The sequence below is a fragment of the Triticum urartu genome, chromosome 3A (assembly GCF_056163025.1).
Source record: "Triticum urartu cultivar PI428250 chromosome 3A, HENAU_Tu73, whole genome shotgun sequence".
NCBI classification, from domain to species: Eukaryota; Viridiplantae; Streptophyta; class Magnoliopsida; order Poales; family Poaceae; genus Triticum; species Triticum urartu.
In genome coordinates this window covers 9,100,981-9,122,555 of record NC_141875.1, presented here as the reverse complement: position 1 = coordinate 9,122,555, position 21,575 = coordinate 9,100,981, and the positions used below count along the sequence as shown (strand labels likewise).

The 21,575-nt window shown below is 43.6% G+C and overlaps 1 protein-coding gene across 1 annotated transcript; it reads right to left on the bottom strand.

Annotated features, from left to right (window-relative positions):
- Positions 1–4,037: 4,037 nt before the first annotated feature.
- On the bottom strand, positions 4,038–13,355 carry LOC147977719 (uncharacterized). Its single transcript, XM_087514512.1, has 3 exons — positions 13,038–13,355; positions 4,408–4,491; positions 4,038–4,307 (listed from the first exon to the last, which is right to left on the bottom strand). The coding sequence occupies exons 1-3, from the start codon at positions 13,353–13,355 to the stop codon at positions 4,038–4,040; spliced, it is 672 nt and encodes a 223-aa protein (XP_087370638.1).
- Positions 13,356–21,575: the final 8,220 nt, after the last annotated feature.

The following is a 21,575-nucleotide window of genomic DNA, read 5'->3' as shown; positions in this document are numbered from 1 at the left end:
TAAAACACAACATTTTATCAGAATGAAGAAGTGCAATAGAAGATAACATATTATCTTACATTTTGAAATATTTCAAATATAAAGAAGAGAACAAATATTAGAATGAAGAAGTGAAATAAAACAGAACATTTTATCTTACAAACTAAAAATATTTCAAAAATAATAAAGATAAGAAATATTAGAATGAAGAATTAAAATAAAACACACCATTTTAGTTTATATTTCGTAAATATTATCAATATACAAAAGAGAACGAACAAATGAAATAAAACACAACAGAATTTGGCATATTTTTTAAATTTAGTAAACACTGTTAGAAATAATATAGAAAAAAAAGAGAACATATTATCTTACATTTTGGAAATATTTCAAATATAAAGAAGAGAACAAATGTTAGAATGAAGAAGTGAAATAAAACAGAACATTTTATCTTACAAACTAAAAATATTTAAAAAATAATAAAGATAAGAAATATTAGAATGAAGAATTGAATTAAAACACAACATTTTAGTTCATATTTCGTAAATATTATCAATATACAAAAGAGTACGAACAAATGAAATAAAACACAACAGAATTTGGCATATTTTTTTAATTTTAGTAAACACTGTTAGAAATAATATAGAAAAAAAGAGATTTGATTTTAAATATTAGAAATATAAACAAGAAAAGAAACAAAGAAAATATCAAACATATCAGCGCGCGGGTAAGGCTGCCCTGGGCCAGCCCGCCCGAATTGGGCCCAAGGCGGAGCCGCGCAGGGCACATCGTAGCGCACAGCCGTTGGGTGGTGGGAGTTTAGTCCCACCTCGCCAAGCGAGAGAGCGCCGCACCGGTTTATATACCCGGCTGTGACTCCCCTCCCAAGTTCCTATCAATTGCAGGTAGTCCTGGCCATCTCAGGCCCGGCCCTGTCAACCCACCCAGGCCCGGCCCTAAAATCCAGGGCCTAGGCCCGATGGGGTTGCCCATGGGCCGGGCTTGGGCCTGAGTTTTGAGCCGACCAGCAGGGCCTGGACAGGCTTGGGCTTGGCATATTGGCATTTTAAGGAAGAGGCCCGGCCCACAGCCCTAAGCCCTAAGGGCTTTTTAGGGATTTTTACCAGATGGGCCGGGCTTGGGCTTGAAAAGTAGGCCCGATGGTAAGGCCTGGGAGGGCCTGGGCCTCAGTTTTTTGCTGTGGGCTTTTTCAGGCCCAGCCCAAGCCTGGCCCGGCCCGGCCCATGGCCAGATATAATTGCAGGCAGTACATTGCCTAACTCTCGTCCCCTCTGCCCCGTGGGGCCTACTAGCAGCAGAGATATTCTGCACCACGGGCCTGCATCCTGGCCCATGCACGGCAGGGTTCCTAGTCGTATGCATGCTGTGGAGTATGAATTCTCCTGCTCTGGTAGGTGGGCACTTTGTTTGTCATATTTCCATGTGTATTGATCTTCAAATCACACACTAAATTATACACATGCTCACTTGCATTCAATACACATTTTTTTGCATATATGACAAGTTAATGTTTTGACCTTCAAGTCATCTAATAAAGTTTTTCGACCACCTCAAAATGACCTCAACTTTGGCACACATGATCTATTGCACAAACAAAGGTGGTTTTCCAAGGTTTTATATTTTTTTGAATTTTTTATTAATTTATAATGCCCTCTAGACTGACTGGTCAAAACATCGGTCTATACCTCAGGGGGCATTGTAAAATATTCTTTTTCCAAATTTTCTTTCATAGGCATGATTGGCACATGTGGGTCACCATGTTCAAGAAAGTTTGTGTGATTTGGAGGTGGTGGGAAAAATCACATTTGTTCAAAAACTGGCTTAAGTTAGACCAAATGGCCCCTCCGAAATGCGGTCATTTTTTCGACCACTTCCAAATGACCTCAACTTTGGCACACATGATCTATTGCACAAACAAAGGTGGGTTTCCAAGGTTTTATATTTTTTTGAATTTTTTATTATTTTATAATGCCCTCTAGACTGACTGGTCAAAACATCGGTCTATACCTCAGGGGGGCATTATAAAATATTCTTTTTCCAAATTTTCATTCATAGGCATGATTGGCACATGTGGGTCACCATGTTCAAGAAAGTTTGTGTGATTTGGAGGTGGTGGGAAAAATCACATTTGTTCAAAAACTGGCTGAAGTACCAAATGGCCCCTCCGGAATGCGGTCATTTTTTCGACCACCTCCAAATGACCTCGACTTTGGCACACATGATCTATTGCACAAACAAAGTTGGTTTTACAAGGTTTTATATTTGTTTGAATTTTTTATTAATTTATAATGCCCTCTAGACTGACTGGTCAAAACATCGGTCTATACCTCAGGGGGCATTGTAAAATATTCTTTTTCCAAATTTTCTTTCATAGGCATGATTGGCACATGTGGGTCACCATGTTCAAGAAAGTTTGTGTGATTTGGAGGTGGTGGGAAAAATCACATTTGTTCAAAAACTCGCTTAAGTTAGACCAAATGGCCCCTCCGGAATGCAGTCATTTTTTCGACCACCTCCAAATGACCTCAACTTTGGCACACATGATCTATTGCACAAACAAAGGTGGTTTTCCAAGGTTTTATATTTTTTGAATTTTTTATTAATTTATAATTTCCTCTAGACTGACTGGTCAAAACATCGGTCTATACCTTAGGGGGGCATTGTAAAATATTATTTTTCCAAATTTTCTTTCATAGGCATGATTGGCACATGTGGGTCACCATGTTCAATAAAGTTCGTGTGATTTAGAGGTGGTGGGAAAAATCACATTTGTTCAAAAACTGGCTTAAGTTAGACCAAATGGCCCCTCCGGAATACGGTTAGTTTTTCGACCACCTCCAAATGACCTCAACTTTGGCACGCATGATCTATTGCACAAACTAAGGTGGGTTTCCAAGGTTTTATATTTTTTTGAATTTATTATTATTTTATAATGCCCTCTAGACTGACTAGTCAAAACATCGGTCTATACCTCAGGGGGGCATTGTAAAATATTCTTTCTATTTTTTTGAATTTTTTTGAATTTATAATGCCCTCTTATATTGGTTTATTTTTTAATGCCCTCTTATATTTGTTTACTTTTTAATGCCCTCTTATTTTTTTGAATTTTTTATTTATAAAGCTAGGTTTCCAAGATGGCTAGGATGGCCCATGCTTTTTCTTTTGTTTATTTTTTTCCTTTTCCTTCACTTTACATAAAAATTACCTGAGCACTCAAAAAATAACCTAAAAATCACATGACCCCTCAAATAATAACATACCAAAAATTCAAAAGGTATTTTTATCAAACACATCTTTTTGAATATTTATATTTTCTTTTCTTATAAATAAGTGACATTTTCAAAATTAATAAGTAGGGTAATATAACTTTATTACAAAATAAAGTAGATCTTATTTCAAATTCCTTTTTTGCACACATTATTTTTAACTAGTATTACATTACTCTTCTAAATTTACATTTAATTCCTTCACACTTTGATGTTGGAATATTTGCTCTCTAATTGCAACATATGTTCAAATGATGGAACATTTGATCTTTTTGCTTATTCAAATTATGCGTTGATGGAATGTGTGAGGATGAACAATTATCAGTAACTTTACTAAACCCCATGTACTATAATTCATGACAGCCATTTTGGAACATTGCCACATTCAATATTTGGTATAATTGGCACATGGGCACAACATGTTGCACTTGCCCACAGCATAGACAAGTGTTGCAGCATGTCTGAAGCAACACTGAAGCGCCATTTGTGATCATTGCACCATCGAAACAACAAATAATCATGAAGGAAGCATTCACCACCAATAAAGTTAAGGCCACACATATATAGATAGCATTCTAGGTTACCAACACAGGTAGCAGGCAGTTCACAACAGATCCAGTTCAGACAAACAATACATTAAATTACATTACATTAATATAGCTAGTTTCCAAGCAGTTCAGACCCAGATGCAGCTTTCCAAAAGTAAAACATCATCAAATATACGGATGATGAGTACGGCTTCCAGCTTCCGATGATCAGCATGATGTACGACTAGAGGTTAGGGTTTCTCAGGACCTTCAGGAGGGCAGAATGCTGAGCCCTGATCTTGTCCTCATCACTGGAGATCGATGTAGCCCGGCAATGTTCCATCAGATGCTCCAATAACCCAGACCTGGGCTTGGGCCTGCTGCAGTAGGGGCAGCAGTACTTTTCATTCCTCCAGTTGTAGTACATACCACGTCCTTGGGCCCTGATCTTCAACACCTCCTTCTCTTCAAAGGACTCAACGTTCCCCTCGACTACATCATCTCCAGTTTCATAGTGCACACATTAATGACTGACATTAATACATTATGCATTCAAAAACTATAAACACATAATACTAACTCAATGCAGAAATAACATTTCAACTAGGCCTTACCTCGTATGACTCATCTTCATCAAAGTCATATGGGTAGAACCCAGTCTTGTCCCACTTCCTCTTGTTGCCCACAAGATCCTCCTCCTCCTGCTATATTGTCAAACAAGCACATCAATTACAATGAATTGAATTGCAGTTCACAGAATGTCATTACAAACAAAATTGTGAATGTGAACCACATTGGTATGTTGCAAGTGACCAAATGCTTTCCTTATAAATACAGAATCTAAGCAATCAATCAACAGACAAATGATGTCCTTCATAAATGCTAATGAAAATGCAAGCTGGATTCTTGACATTCCCTGGATTAACCCAACACTTTTCTTTTGAGGGAATTCCCCCCCCCCCACACTACTTAATGGAAACATATAGTATATTTTATTGCTAGGATCCTGCCTTGGAATGTTTACTTCACACTTTACATATAGTATATACTAATTACAGAAGCCAACTACAAATTTTAATATGCACAAATTACTGTTTTTGGGATAATGCAGCAAAGCTCCTACACATATTAACATAATGCAGTAGTTAATTAGGTACAACTTCAACTATAAATGCATACATCTCCAACAAACATCTAAAATTTCATTACTTACCTAAACAACAACAAATTATACTATAGATGAATCTTGTATCATCTAAATCAATTCATTGGCACATCTTAATTAATGCATTCCAAATCAAATATGTTTCCATCCAGTATCATTGAACCACAGATCAAATCAAATAATCATAAATGTCAGCAGCATTGAACTACAGATCTAATAATCATATGACATCTATCTGACCTTAAATTCCCCCTTAAATAAGGTATTCAACCTCATACTAATTAAAATCTAACAAGCAAAAATTCAACTACTAATCTAATAAGCATATGAAAAAACCCCAAGATGCTTTTATCTCTGAAGCAACAACATTGCAGAGGATGTTCAATGCTGTCAATATCTCTGAAGCAACGACAAAATTTCACTACTAACCCAAACTAAATAAGCATAGACTGCCCCTTCCCCTCGACCACGCTTCCCCTTGTTGGGGAACGTTGCAGAAAACAAAAAATTTCCTACGGTTTCACCAAGATCCATCTAGGAGTTCATCTAGCAACGAGTTATTAGATGCATCTATGTACCTTGTAGATCGCGAGCGGAAGCGTTCAAAGAACGGGGATGATGTAGTCGAACACGACGTGATCCAAATCACCGAAGATCTTAGCACCGAACGGACGATGCCTCCGCGTTCAACACACGTACGGAACGGATGACGTCTCCTCCTTTCTTGATCCAGCAAGGGGGAAGGAGAGGTTGATGAAGATCCAGCAACACGACGGCCTGGTGGTGGATGCAGGGCGTCACAGTAGCAGGGCTTCGCCTATACTATGAGAGAGAGATGTAACAGGGGAGAGGGAAGCACCAAAGGCTGAGGTATGAAGTCCTCCCTCTCCTCAACTATATATAGGAGGTCCAAGGGGGAGGGTGCGCAGCCTAGGAGATCTAATCTCCTAGGTTCGGCGGCCAGGGGAGGTTTCCTTCCCCCCCAAGGCACTTAGGGGTGCCTTCCACTAGTGGGACTCCTCCCATATGGAAACCCTAGGCGCATGGGCCTATAGGGGCTGGTGCCCTTGGCCCATATAGGTGGCCCCACCCGGTGGGCCCCCGAGACCCCTCCGGTGGTCCCGGTACAATACCGATAACCCCGAAACTTGTCCCGATGGCCGAAACAGTACTTCCTATATATAATTCTTTACCTCTGGACCATTCCGGAACTCCTCGTGACGTCCGGGATCTCATACGGGACTCCGAACAACATTCGGGTTTACTGCATATACATATCTTCATAACCCTAGCGTCACCGAACCTTAAGTGTGTAGACCCTACGGGTTCGGGAGACAAGCAGACATGACCGAGACGACTCTCTAGTCAATAACCAACAGCGGGATCTGGATACCCATGATGGCTCCCACATGCTCCACGATGATCTCATCGGATGAACCACGATGTCGAGGATTAATCAACCCCGTATACAATTCCCTTTGTCAATCCGTATGTTACTTGCCCGAGACTCGATCGTCGGTATCCCAATACCTTGTTCAATCTCGTTACCGGCAAGTCACTTTACTCGTACCGTAATGCATGATCCCGTGATCAACCACTTGGTCACCTTGAGCTCATAATGATGATGCATTACCGAGTGGGCCCAGTGATACCTCTCCGTTATATGGAGTGACAAATCCCAGTCTCGATCCGTGTCAACCCAACAGACACTTTCGGAGATACCTGTAGTGCACCTTTATAGTCACCCAGTTACGTTGTGACGTTTGATACACCCAAAGCACTCTTACGGTATCCGGGAGTTACACGATCTCATGGTCAAAGGAAAAGATACTTGACATTGGAAAAGCTCTAGCAAACGAACTACACGATCTTTGTGCTATGCTTAAGATTAGGTCTTGTCCATCACATCATTCTCCTAATGATGTGATCCCGTTATCAATGACATCCAATGTCCATAGCTAGGAAATCATGACTATCTGTTGATCAACGAGCTAGTCAACTAGAGGCTTACTAGGGACATATTATGGTCTATGTATTCACACGTGTATTACGATTTCCGGATAATACAGTTATAGCATGAATAATGACAATTATCATGAACAAAGAAATATAATAATAACGCTTTTATTATTGCCTCTAGGGCATATTTCCAACAGTCTCCCACTTGCACTAGAGTCAATAATCTAGTTACATTGTGATGAATCGAACACCCATGGAATTCTGGTGTTGATCATGTTTTCCCCTAGGGAGAGGTTTAGTCAACGGATCTGCTATATTCAGGTCCGTATGCACTTTACAAATCTCTATGTCTCCATCTTGAACATTTTCACGAATGGAGTTGAAGCGACGTTTGATGTGCCTTGTCTTCTTGTGAAACCTGGGCTCCTTGGCAAGTGTAATAGCCCCAGTGTTGTCACAAAAGAGTTTGATTGGCCCCGACGCATTGGGTATGACTCCTAGGTCGGTGATGAACTCCTTCACCCATATTGCTTCATGTGCTGCCTCCGAGGCTGCCATGTACTCCGCTTCACATGTAGATCCCGCCACGACGCTCTGCTTGCAGCTGCACCAGCTCACTGCTCCACCATTCAACATATACACGTATCCGGTTTGTGACTTAGAGTCATCCAGATCTGTGTCGAAGCTAGCGTCGACGTAACCCTTTACGACGAGCTCTTCATCACCTCCATAAACGAGAAACATTTCCTTAGTCCTTTTCAGGTACTTCAGGATATTCTTGACCGCTGTCCAGTGTTCCTTGCCGGGATTACTTTGGTACCTTCCTACCAAACTTACGGCAAGGTTTACTCAGGTCTGGTACACAGCATGGCATACATAATAGAACCTATGGCTGAGGCATAGGGGATGACACTCATCTCTTCTATATCTTCTGCCGTGGTCGGGCATTGAGCCGAGCTCAATCTCACACCTTGCAAAACAGGCAAGAACCCTTTCTTGGACTGATCCATTTTGAATTTCTTCAAAATCTTATCAAGGTATGTGCTTTGTGAAAGACCTATGAGGCGTCTTGATCTATCTCTATAGATCTTGATGCCTAATATATAAGCAGCTTCTCCAAGGTCCTTCATTGAAAAACTCTTATTCAAGTAGGCCTTGATGCTGTCCAAGAGTTCTATATCATTTCCCATCAAAAGTATGTCATCTACATATAGTATGAGAAATGCTACAGAGCTCCCACTCACTTTCTTGTAAACGCAGGCTTCTCCATAAGTCTGCGTGAACCCAAACGCTTTGATCATCTCATCAAAGCGAATGTTCCAACTCCGAGATGCTTGCACCAGCCCATAAATCGAGCGTTGGAGCTTGCACACCTTGTCAGCATTCTTAGGATCGACAAAACCTTCCGGCTGCATCATATACAATTCTTCCTTAAGGAAACCATTAAGGAATGCCGTTTTGACGTCCATTTGCCATATTTCATAATCGTAGAATGCGGCAATTGCTAACATGATTCGGATGGACTTTAGCTTCGCTACCGGTGAGAAAGTCTCATCGTAGTCAATTCCTTGAACTTGTCGATAACCCTTAGCGACAAGCCGAGCTTTATAGATGGTCACATTACCATCCGCGTCTGTCTTCTTCTTGAAGATCCATTTATTTTCTATGGCTCGCCGTTCATCGGGCAAGTCAGTCAAAGTCCATACTTCGTTTTCATACATGGATCCTATCTCGGATTTCATGGCTTCTAGCCATTTGTCGGAATCCGGGCCTGCCATCGCTTCTTCATAGTTCGAAGGTTCACCGTTGTCTAACAACATGATTTCCAAGACAGGGTTGCCGTACCACTCTGGTGTGGAACGTGTCCTCGTGGACCTTCGAATTTCAGTAGGAGCTTGATCAGAAGTATCTTGATCATCATCAATAACTTCCTCTCTAGTCGGTGCAGGCACCTCAGGAACATTTTTCTTGAGTTGCGCCATCTACCGGTTCAAGAGGCAATACTTCATCAAGTTCTACTTTCCTCCCACTTACTTCTTTCGAGAGAAACTCTTTCTCCAGAAAGAGTCCGTCTTTGGCAACAAAGATCTTGCCTTCGGATCTTAGGTAGAAGGTATACCCAATAGTTTCTTTAGGGTATCCTATGAAGACGCATTTTTCCGACTTGGGTTTGAGCTTTTCAGGTTGAAGTTTCTTGACATAAGCATCGCATCCCCAAACTTTTAGAAACGACAGCTTAGGTTTCTTCCCAAACCATAATTCATACGGTGTCGTCTCAACGGATTTCGACGGAGCCCTATTTAAAGTGAATGCGGCAGTCTCTAAAGCATAGCCCCAAAAAGATAGCGGTAAATCGGTAAGAGACATCATAGATCGCACCATATCTAATAGAGTGCGATTACGACGTTCGGACACACCGTTACGCTGAGGTGTTCCAGGCGGCGTGAGTTGTGAAACTATTCCACATTTTCTTAAGTGTGTGCCAAATTCGTGACTCAAGTATTCTCCTCCACGATCTGATCGTAGAAACTTGATTTTCCTGTCACGTTGATTTTCAACCTCACTCTGAAATTCCTTGAACTTTTCAAAGGTTTCAGACTTGTGTTTCATTAAGTAGACATACCCATATCTACTCAAGTCATCAGTGAGGGTGAGAACATAACGATAGCCACCGCGAGCCTCAACACTCATTGGACCGCACACATCATTATGTATGATTTCTAATAAGTTGGTTGCTCGCTCCATTGTTCCTGAGAACGGAGTCTTAGTCATTTTTCCCATGAGGCATGGTTCGCACGTGTCAAATGATTCATAATCAAGAGACTCTAAAAGTCCATCTGCATGGAGCTTCTTCATGCGTTTGACACCTATGTGACCAAGGCGGCAGTGCCACAAGTATGTGGGACTATCATTATCAACCTTACATCTTTTGGTACTCACACTATGAACATGTGTAGTAATACGCTCGAGATTCATTAAGAATAAACCATTGACTATCGGAGCATGACCATAAAACATATCTCTCATATAAATAGAACAACCATTATTCTCGGATTTAAATGAGTAGCCATCTCGTATTAAACGAGATCCTGATACAATGTTCATGCTCAAACATGGCACTCAATAACAATTATTGAGGTTTATAACTAATCCCGTAGGTAAATGTAGAGGTAGCGTGCCGACGGCGATCACATCGACCTTGGAACCATTCCCGACGCGCATCGTCACCTCGTCCTTCTCCAGTTTTCGTTTATTCCGCAGCTCCTGCGGTGAGTTACAAATATGAGCAACGGCACCGGTATCAAATATCCAGGAGTTACTACGAGTACTGGTAAGGTACACATCAATTACATGTATATCAAATATACCTTTGGTGTTGCCGGCCTTCTTGTCCGCTAAGTATTTGGGGCAGTTCCGCTTCCAGTGACCCTTCCCTTTGCAATAAAAGCACTCTGTCTCAGGCATGGGTCCATTCTTTGACTTCTTCCCGACAGCTTGCTTGCCGGGCGCAGCAACTTCCTTGCCGTCCTTCTTGAAGTTCTTTTTATCCTTGCCCTTCTTGAACTTAGTGGTTTTATTCATCATCAACACTTGATGTTCCTTCTTGACTTCTACCTCTGCTGATTTCAGCATAGCAAATACTTCAGGAATGGTCTTTACCATCCCCTGCATATTGAAGTTCATCACAAAGCTCTTGTAGCTTGGTGGAAGCGACTGGAGGATTCTGTCAATGACCGCGTCATCCGGGAGATTAACTCCCAGCTGAGTCAAGCGGTTATGTAACCCAGACATAGTGAGTATGTGTTCACTGACAGAACTATTTTCCTCCATCTTACAGCTGAAGAACTTATCGGAGACTTCATATCTCTCGATCCGGGCATGAGCTTGAAAAACCATTTTCAGCTCTTCGAACATCTCATATGCTCCATGTCTCTCAAAACGCTTTTGGAGCCCCGGCTCTAAGCTGTAAAGCATGCCGCACTGAACGAGGGAGTAGTCATCAGTACGTGTCTGCCAAGCGTTCATAGCGTCTTGGTTCTGTGGGACGGGTGGATCACCTAGCGGTGCTTGTAGGACATAATCTTTCTTGGCAGCTATGAGGATGATCCTCAGGTTCCGGACCCAGTCCGTATAGTTGCTGCCATCGTCTTTCAGCTTGGTTTTCTCTAGGAACGCGTTGAAATTGAATACAACATTGGCCATTTGATCTACAAGACATATTGCAAAGATTTTAGACTAAGTTCATGATAATTAAGTTCATCTAATCAAATTATTAATGAACTCCCACTCAGATTAGACATCCCTCTAGTCATCTAAGTATTACATGATCCGAGTGAACTAGACCGTGTCCGATCATCACGTGAGACGGACTAGTCAACGTCGGTGAACATCTTCATGTTGATCGTATCTTCTATACGACTCATGCTCGACCTTTCGGTCTTCTATGTTCCGAGGCCATGTCTGTACATGCTAGGCTCGTCAAGTTAACCCTAAGAGTTTTTTGCATGTGTAAAACTGTCTTACACCCGTTGTATGTGAACGTAACGATCTATCACACCCGATCATCACGGCGTGCTTCGAAACGACGAACTGTAGCAACGGTGCACAGTTAGGGGAGAACACTTCTTGAAATTGTTGTAAGGGATCATCTTATTTACTACCGTCGTTTTAAGTAAACAAGATGCAAAACATGATAAACATCACATGCAATCAAATAATAATAGTGACATGATATGGCCAATATCACATAGCTCCTTTGATCTCCATCTTGGGGCTCCATGATCATCCTGTCACCGTCATACTCATCGACATGTAAGTCGTGATTCCTATTACAAGAACATGATCAATCTCATACATCACATATATCATTCATCACATCCTTTTGGCCATATCACATCACATAGCATACCCTGCAAAAACAAGTTAGACGTCCTCTAATTGTTGTTTGCATGTTTTACGTGGCTGCTATGGGTTTCTAGCAAGAACGTTTCTTACCTACGCAAAGACCACAACGTGATATGCCAATTGCTATTTACCCTTCATAAGGACCCTTTTCATCGAATCCGATCCGACTAAAGTAGGAGAGACAGACACCCGCTAGCCACCTTATGCAACTAGTGCATGTCAGTCGGTGGAACCTGTCTCACGTAAGAGTACGTGTAAGGTCGGTCCGGGCCGCTTCATCCCACGATGCCGCCGAATCAAGATAGGACTAGTAACGGCAAGCATATTGAACAAAATCAACGCCCACAACTACTTTGTGTTCTACTCGTGCAAGAGAACTACGCATAGACCTAGCTCATGATGCCACTGTTGGGGAACGTTGCAGAAAACAAAAATTTTCCTACGGTTTCACCAAGATCCATCTAGGAGTTCATCTAGCAACGAGTGATTAGATGCATCTACGTACCTTGTAGATCGCGAGCGGAAGCGTTCAAAGAACGGAGATGATGTAGTCGAACACGACGTGATCCAAATCACCGAAGATCTTAGCACCGAACGGACGATGCCTCCGCGTTCAACACACGTACGGAACGGATGACGTCTCCTCCTTTCTTGATCCAGCAAGGGGGAAGGAGAGGTTGATGAAGATTCAGCAACACGACGGCGTGGTGGTGGATGCAGGGCGTCACAGTAGCAGGGCTTCGCCTATACTATGAGAGAGAGATGTAACAGGGGAGAGGGAAGCACCAAAGGCTGAGGTATGAAGTCCTCCCTCTCCTCAACTATATATAGGAGGTCCAAGGGGGGGGTGCGCAGCCTAGGAGATCTAATCTCCTAGGTGCGGCGGCCAGGGGAGGTTTCCCTCCCCCCCAAGGCACTTAGGGGTGCCTTCCACTAGTGGGACTCCTCCGTTCGTCTAATCCTCAAGCCAAACACCTAAAGAATTGCAAAAATTCCACTACTAATCTAACAAGCATCTGAAAAAAACCCATCCCTCAATCCAGCTACTTCTAACCTAATCTAATAATCATATGTGGTCCACCATTCTTGCACGAATCAAATACAGAAAAACCCTAATGCAGAGAAAACCCTACCTCCAACAAATCTAACCAAACAAAGTTCTGGCCACAAACCCTACAATCTAAAAACTACCAACTAAAAGTGATAAGCAGATACCTTCTGCTCCGCCTCCTCCTCGCCGGAGCCGGCCTCCACCTTCTCCACCTCGTGCGCCTCGCCAGAGCCCGCCCCCACCTGCTGCGCCTCGCCAGAGCCCGCCTCCACCTTCTGCGCCTCGCCGAAGTTCGCCAGAGCGGGCGCATCTGGCTGGACCGCGCCGCTCCAGCCCGCCCCCGCCTTCTCCAGATCTTCAGCGGAGGGAGCACCGTGCTGGACGCCGGCACGCCCCCTCACAAAGGTGCCCGCAGCGACCTGCCGCGCCTGCTCCACCAGATCTGCGCCCCAATTGGGGCGCTCACCTCCTGCGTCCGCCATGGCGATGGAGAGGATGCGGTGAGGGAGACGAGGAGGTTGGAGAGGAGAGGGAGTGGGGAGTAGGGAGTGGAGAGAGGGAGACGATGCGGCGGGGGGAAATGGTGGGCGATGCGGCCGGAGGTGGTTGTCGTGCACATTTATATGATGGGACAGTTTTGGCAACTACCCGTGACACGTGCTGCCCCACGCGCGGGCGGCTTCACGCGTGCACGAAAGGCCGCCGTATACAAACAAATACATATACGGCCGGGCATACGATCTAACCGGGCCCGTACGGGCCTCCAAGGGCTTCTCGACGGCTATACGCAGGGGCAACAAAGACGATCATGCCCCTCGTTATGAACCGTTTTTGGTTTATCCTGGCCGTCGATGTGTTTTTCCACCCCATGTTTAGCCCGGGGGGGAGGGGGGGGGGGGGGAGCACTGGAGCAGAAACGCATGCACACGGGCCGAGTGACAGCTTCGTCCCGAGCAGAAGTGCGATGAGCTCAAGCAGCAATGCTCGAAAGCTTCACACCAAATCACCAGAATTTCCATGAGGTGATCGTCGATCCACACGTACTGCCGTGGAAGAAGGCGACCTCATATCCGCCTCCGACCGAAAGGCGCGACAGGAAGGCCTTCCATATCGATCGGTTGTACCAGCACATCGACGACATCGGTCCATCTATCGCTGCTGCCCGGCCGGCCGGCCGGGTCCGGTACGGCGCTGCCGCGAATGTCGGATCGATGGATCGATCGACATGGCGCGCCCGTGGAGTGTGATAGATAATACAGCCGTCGTTTTCCTTCAGAGACCAGACGTCCATGCCGGATCGCTTCGAGGGTGACAGGTCGTAGGAACCTGTCGGGCGAATATCCAGCGGCCCTATCCTAGCTAGGGAGCACGGTCCGTAAACTGTCATCATGTCATCGTCGCAACAGGAGTGCTACCTGCGCTTGCTAAGCACCAACAATATCATGGCAAGGCAATCTGTATATTCAATCTGTATTGAACTCTTGTGGTTAGCATATAGCTACGTACGTCCTACGTATCCAGAGGCATGGCAATGTCGCCGTCGTTCATCATACCCTTTGTTTTTTAAGACGCGGCTCATCGGCTTCATTGATTTAGCAGAGCACAAAGCATGCGGAAACCAGGGTGATCAAGCTATCATGGTACACGGATAAAAGTGAAAGAAAACAGAAAAAGGTGTGTGTGTGGGGGGGGGGGGGGGGGGGGGGGGACCCTAGGGTGTTATCTCGCGATCTTATCCCTAAACGGGGTCTCTACGTCTCTGTCGCGTGCGATTCGCCATTGCTCCATGTTGCATCTAATAGCTTCGATCACAATCGATGAATTTGGTATCTTGTCTTTGAAAACAGCAGCATTTCTTTCCTTCCAGAGCTCCCAGGGCACCAGCTCATGATCTTGACGCCTCGGTTGTGCTTGGGTGTCGCCCTGGGGACCCTAGGGTGTTATCTCGCGATCTTATCCCTAAACGGGGTCTCTACGTCTCTGTCGCGTGCGATTCGCCATTGCTCCATGTTGCATCTAATAGCTTCGATCACAATCGATGAATTTGGTATCTTGTCTTTGAAAACAGCAGCATTTCTTTCCTTCCAGAGCTCCCAGGGCACCAGCTCATGATCTTGACGCCTCGGTTGTGCTTGGGTGTCGCCCTGCGGATGATGGCTTCAGAAACTCTTATTGAGGAAGAGAGGTTCAGCCGGTGGTCTGGGGCCAGTACGGAGCAGCCCATCCATGTAGCCACCTCCCGCCATACTTCGTCATGTCTTGCAGTGATCTTGGTGAAATACTGCCATTCTGGTGGACGGATATCATTACACATATATTACCTTCGTCCAAAACTGTTTGTCTAGATATGAATTTAGATACATCTATATCTAAATAAATATAAGACAAATAATTTGGGACGAAGATTATAAAGCTACAATACGAAACATCACCTCTTCATTTGCCATGCATAGAAAGCATAGGTGTCCTCCTATTGGACGCTTGCAGGCATCAAACAGAAGATGCGACGCCTGAGGTGATTCGCTAATCCGCCGGCCCACTCTGGTACCTTCAGGTTTGCTTTCTTTTTTCCTCTTCATGTTTCTTTTTTTTCTTGAACACTGTACAGACGCAAGCGTTCATATACACACGCATACACTCACCCCTATGAACGCACACACGCACGCCCTATCCCTATGAGCACCTCTGAAAGACTGAGCCGGCATATTATCTAGAAATTTACGAAGTCATCATAGGCACCTTGTCATCGACGGAAACGTCTCCTCCAACTGAATGCGCATTGCCGAAAATCCTGAAATAAATCTACAAATAAATGCGAGCACCGGGACTTGAACCCTGGTGGGTTGGGGATACCACAGTCCCTCTAACCATCCAACTACAGGTTGGTTCGCTCCTCTTCACGTTTCTAGTCCGAGTTTTCCAAATATCCGACCATTCATTTTGTGAGCGATCCAAATAAAAATTACAATTTTTAAAAATGTAAGCAATATTAAGGAAATGTTCAGTGTGTATTTTAAAAAATTCAGTGTGTTGGAGAAAAAGTCCACTGTATATTGAAAAACATTGACTGTATATAAAAATGTTCATAATATATTAAAAAATATACAAAGTGTATGTGAATACAATTAATTCACTGTATATGAAAAAATATCTGTGTGTACTTGAAAAATGTTCACCATATATTAGGAAAATATTTATAATGCAAAAACTTTAAAAAGAAAATGTGCAAGAAGAAAAACTGAATTATAAAAAAAATAGGAAAAAACAAAAAATCACACAAGGAAAAATAAGAAAGAAAAACAAGCAGTAGCTAGCCACCGAAAACAACACAAAAAATGCACGTGAACAGGGCAGCCCACCTCGGTCCGCTTCAAGCATGGCCTCGTCTATGTGCCGCCTGTGCGCGACAAATAGGCTCTAACAAAGCATAGGTAACATAAAGGCTATTGGGTAATCTCAGGGCGGGCCACTGGCCATCTTACTGTTGCGACACTAGGGGTATGTGCGACCATCCTCACCTAACAACAATGAAGGCTTCTTCCTCACGCTTCAAAGTGACTACAAATATTATACGGTAATAATCAATATTAATATTTGTTGGCACATGTTTCGTTCTTAGGCATGTATTATATATGGTTTCTGCTTTAAAGTGTAATTTTTATTTTTTAATATTTTGACTAGTGTATCCCTTGCCATGCAAGACCTTTTGTCCAAGACAAGTTCTTCCTCCGCGACAAGGAAGAGGTGACTAAGATGACCACTGTCCTCAAGACCAAATATGGTCACTACACCACGACACAAAATTCCTAACAATCAGGTTGGTCGGGAATACAAGTTCCGCCAACAGACAGTCGGACAGGAAAGACTATTGCCGACTGACATTGTCTGTTGGTGAAAGTCCAGACGGGAAGGCCCTTTCCCGACCGACATACATTTCTAGACCGACTGCTTGTCAGCTTTGGTGTATCTTTCCCGACCAACATTTTGTTGGGCCTGCCATGGGCCTTTCCCGACCAACAGTCCGTTGGGGTTTCCGTAGGCCTTTCCCGACTGATTATCTGACAGTGTAATGTTTCCTCGACTGACCATCTGTCAGGGCTGCCATGGGATTTCCCGACCGACTATCAGATAGGGTATTATTTCCCGACCAACATACTGTTGGGCCTGGCATTAGTTTTTCCTGACCAACTATCAGATAGTTTTTTTTGCCTGCCAGCATTTGTTAGCCCTCCCATAGCTGGATTTCACAGTACCAACACAATATCAATCAAGTCGCATAATTCATGACAGTAAAGTTCATGTCTTCCAACAATATTAAACCAGAACCAAACAATTCACATATAAACAACACACATTCATTATTTTTCGCACATAAATAGTTCATCTGTTCTGAACTAATGACCATCCAAGTTTCCTATAAACTAAGGTAACTAATTAAATAGAGGAAATATTATGGTTCATGTATGAACAAAAAATCCTCGCTTTGTTTTCTGGAATTTGTCTCAAAGGGCACATCATTTGCCTTGGCTCCTTGTAGTGGGAAACTACATACCCATCCTCACGGCCTTCCACCAAGATGCACCAAGATCCTTGCATCATTCTCGTACTTGACATCCAAACCTTCATTCTTCATCTCATTGGATAACATCCTCCAGCTTGAACATCTGCAAGTCAAAATCCCCAATTAATATTCCACACGACAACTAGACAACCAAAGCAACTGAAGAGAATTCATTATCACTAACGACAAAAGGGGTACCCTTTTGGAAAAAAGTTGCGTACCTTTAGCGCCCTTCTTGTGTTTCCTGTAAACCTTTTGCTATATCCTAAGATATAATGTATCCTAGCTTGCGTGCCCATGTGGGATAATTCTCTCCAGGCCATTCCCACATAAAAGAAAGGAGTAAAAAAATCAGATGATTATGATCAGGTAGCAGCAAAAGCATTTGCTAAGCATCTGCAACATGATAAAGGATATTTCAATTAGCATCATGAGAGGCTTGCAGAGTACAGAAACCAAATACCATTGCAAACATTAGCACACAATTTCAGAGATATGGAAGCGATCATGTTCAGTGGTTTGCATTTTTAGTAAAAAAAAGTGAAGAATAAGTTGTTTCCATGTTCATTTGCATCGATGTACAACCAGAATTCAGAAGACAACAGCATAGCAAGCTTGAAAAGCAGCACACCAGCAAGCTCTTAACATATTTTCACATCATTTTGTTATTTCAGCTAGACAATGCACACCACATAGCCAGAACCTAGAAGCTGTACATGGATTACGAAGTGGTTTCTATTTAGTGCACTCGTTGTTATAGTGGAGCTTCAGTACAATAAATTAAAAATTACATAGTTATAGATGTGTATTAACTAGCCATGCATAATAATTCAAGTCCTTTAATTGGAAGGACTCAAGCGCTCACATGTAAAGAAGCTTTGAAATCCATAAAGTGAGCATTCAGCAAGAACAACACCCACTAGCAACTACTCCCTCCGTACAGAAATATAAGAGCGTTTAGATCACTACTTTAGTGATCTAAACGCTCTTATATTTCTTTAGAGACGCGGTAATTGCAAATTTGAAATGTGAACATCAGTAATGTTGGGGAACGTAGCAGAAATTCAAGATTTTCTACGCATCACCAAGATCAATCTATGGAGTAATCTAGCAACGAGGGGAAAGAGAGTGCATTTACATACCCTTGTAGATCGCTAAGCGGAAGCGTTCAAGTGAACGGGGTTGATGGAGTCGTACTCGTCGTGATCCAAATCACCGATGATCCTAGTGCCGAACGGACGGCACCTCCGTGTTCAACACACGTACAGCCCGGTGACGTCTCCTACGCCTTGATCTAGCAAGGGGAGAAGGAGAGGTTGGGGAAGACTCCATCCAGCAGCAGCACGACGGCATGGTGGTGAAGGAGGAGCGTGGCAATCCTGCAGGGCTTCGCCAAGCATCGCGGGAGAAGAGGAGAACTTGGGAGAGGGGGAGGGCTGCGCCAAGACTTGGGTGCGGCTGCCCTCTCACCCCCCACATATATATAGGGCAAGGGAGAGGGGGGCTGGCCCCCTCAGATCCAATCTGAGGAGGGGGCGGCGGCCAAGGGGGGTTGCCTTGCCCCCAAGGCAAGGGGGGCGCCCCCCCTTTAGGGTTCCCCAAACCCTAGGCGCATGGGCCCTAGGGGGGAGGCGCCCAGCCCACTAAGGGGCTGGTCCCTCTCCTCATACAGCCCATAGGGCCCTCCGGAGCAGGTGGACCCTCCCGGTGGACCCCCGGAATCCCTCCGATGGTCCCGGTACAATACCGGTAACCCCGAATTATTCCGGTGACCGTATGATGACTTCCCATATATAAATCTTTACCTCCGAACCATTCCGGAACTCCTCGTGACGTCCAGGATCTCATACGGGACTACGAACAACATTCGGTAACCACGTATATCTATTCCCTATAACCCTAGCGTCATCGAACATTAAGTATGTAGACCCTACGGGCTCGGGAGTCATGCAGACATGGCCGAGCTAACTCTTCGGTCAATAACCAACAGTGGGATCTGGATACCCATGTTGGCTCCCACATGTTCCACGATGATCTCATCGGATGAACCACGATGTCGTGGATTCAATCAATCCCGTATACAATTCCCTTTGTCTATCGGTACGATACTTGCCCGAGATTCGATCGTCGGTATCCCGATACCTTGTTCAATCTCGTTACTGGCAAGTCTCTTTACTCGTTCCGTAACACATCATCCCGTGATCAACTCATTGATCACATTGTGCACATTATGATGATGTCCTACCGAGTGGGCCCAGAGATACCTCTCCGTTTACACGGAGTGACAAATCCCAGTCTCGATTCGTGCCAATCCAACAGACACTTTCGGAGATACCTGTAGTGTACCTTTGTAGCCACCCAGTTACGTTGTGACGTTTGGCACACCCAAAGCATTCCTACGGTATCCGGGAGTTGCACAATCTCATGGTCTAAGGAAATGATACTTGACATTAGAAAAGCTTTAGCATACGAACTACATGATCTTGTGCTAGGCTTAGGATTGGGTCTTGTCCATCACGTCATTCTCCTAATGATGTGATCCCGTTATCAACGACATCCAATGTCCATGGTCAGGAAACCGTAACCATCTATTGATCAACGAGCTAGTCAACTAGAGGCTTACTAGGGACATGGTGTTGTCTATGTATCCACACATGTATCTGAGTTTCCTATCAATACAATTCTAGCATGGATAATAAACGATTATCATGAACAAGGAAATATAATAATAACCAATTTATTATTGCCTCTAGGGCATATTTCCAACAGTCTCCCACTTGCACTAGAGTCAATAATCCAGTTCACGTCGATATGTGATTAACACTCAAGGTCACATCCCCATGCGGCTAACACCCAAAGAGTTTACTAGAGTCAAAAATCTAGTTCACATTACCATGTGATTAACACTCGATGAGTTCTGGGTTTGATCATGTTATGCTTGTGAGAGATGTTATAGTCAACGGGTCTGAACCTTTCAGATCCGTGTGTGCTTTACAAATCTCTATGTCATCTCCTAGATGCAGCTACCACGTTCTATTTGGAGCTATTCCAAATAACTGTTCTACTATACGAATCCAGTTTACTACTAAGAATAATCTGGATTAGTGTCAAAGTTTGCATCGCCGTAACCCTTTACGACGAACTCTTTTACCACCTCCATAATCGAGAAAATTCCTTAGTCCACTAGTTACTAAGGATAACTTTGACCGCTGTCCTGTGATCCATTCTTAGATCACTCTTGTACCCCTTGACTGACTCATGGCAAGGCACACTTCAGGTGCGGCACAGAGCATAGCATACTGTAGAGAGCCTATGACAAAAGCATAGGGGACGACCTTCGTCCTTCCTCTTTCTTCTACCGTGGTCGAGCTTTAAGTATTAACTTCATACCTTACAACTCAGGCAAGAACTCCTTCTTTGACTGATCCATCTTGAACACCTTCAAGATCATGTCAAGGTATGTGCTCATTTGAAAGTACCATTAAGCGTTTTGATCTATCCTTATAGATCTTGATGCTCAATGTTCAAGTAGCTTAATCCAGGCTTTCCATTGAAAAACACTTTTCAAATAACTCTGCATGCTTTCCAGAAATTCTACATCATTTCCGATCAACAATATGTTAACAACATATACCCATCAGAAATTCTATAGTGCTCCCACTCACTTCTTTGGAAATACAAGTTTCTCATAAACTTTGTATACACCCAAAACTTTGATCATCTCATCAAAGCATACATTCCAACTCCGAGATGCTTACTCCAGTCCTTAGAAGGATTGCTGGAGCTTTGCATACTTGTTAGCATCTTTCAGGATTGACAAAACCTTCCGGTTGTATCACATACAACCTTTCCTCAAAAATCGTCGAGGAAACAATGTTTTGACATCCTATCTGCAAGATTTAATAAATAATGCAGTAATTGCTAATATAATTCCAACAGACTCTTAGCATCGCTACGAGTGAGAAAGTCTCATCGTAGTCAACTCCTTGAACTTGTCGGAAAACATCTTAACGACAAGTCGAGCTTTCTTAATGGTGATACTTGCCATCATTGTCCGTCTTCCTTTAAAAAAATCCATATGTACCTAACAGCCGTACGACCATCAAGTAGTTCTTTCAAAGTCTACACTTTGTTTTCATAT

Coding starts and splice junctions, on each gene's coding strand:
- LOC147977719 (XM_087514512.1), bottom strand. CDS start 13,355: ATGGCGGACGCAGGAGGTGAGCGCCCCAATTGGGGCGCAGATCTGGTG. Junction 4,492..13,037: donor AGGAGGAGGCGGAGCAGAAG/GTATCTGCTTAT, acceptor ATATAGCAGGAG/GAGGAGGATCTTGTGGGCAA. Junction 4,308..4,407: donor ATGAAGATGAGTCATACGAG/GTAAGGCCTAGT, acceptor TAATGTGTGCAC/TATGAAACTGGAGATGATGT.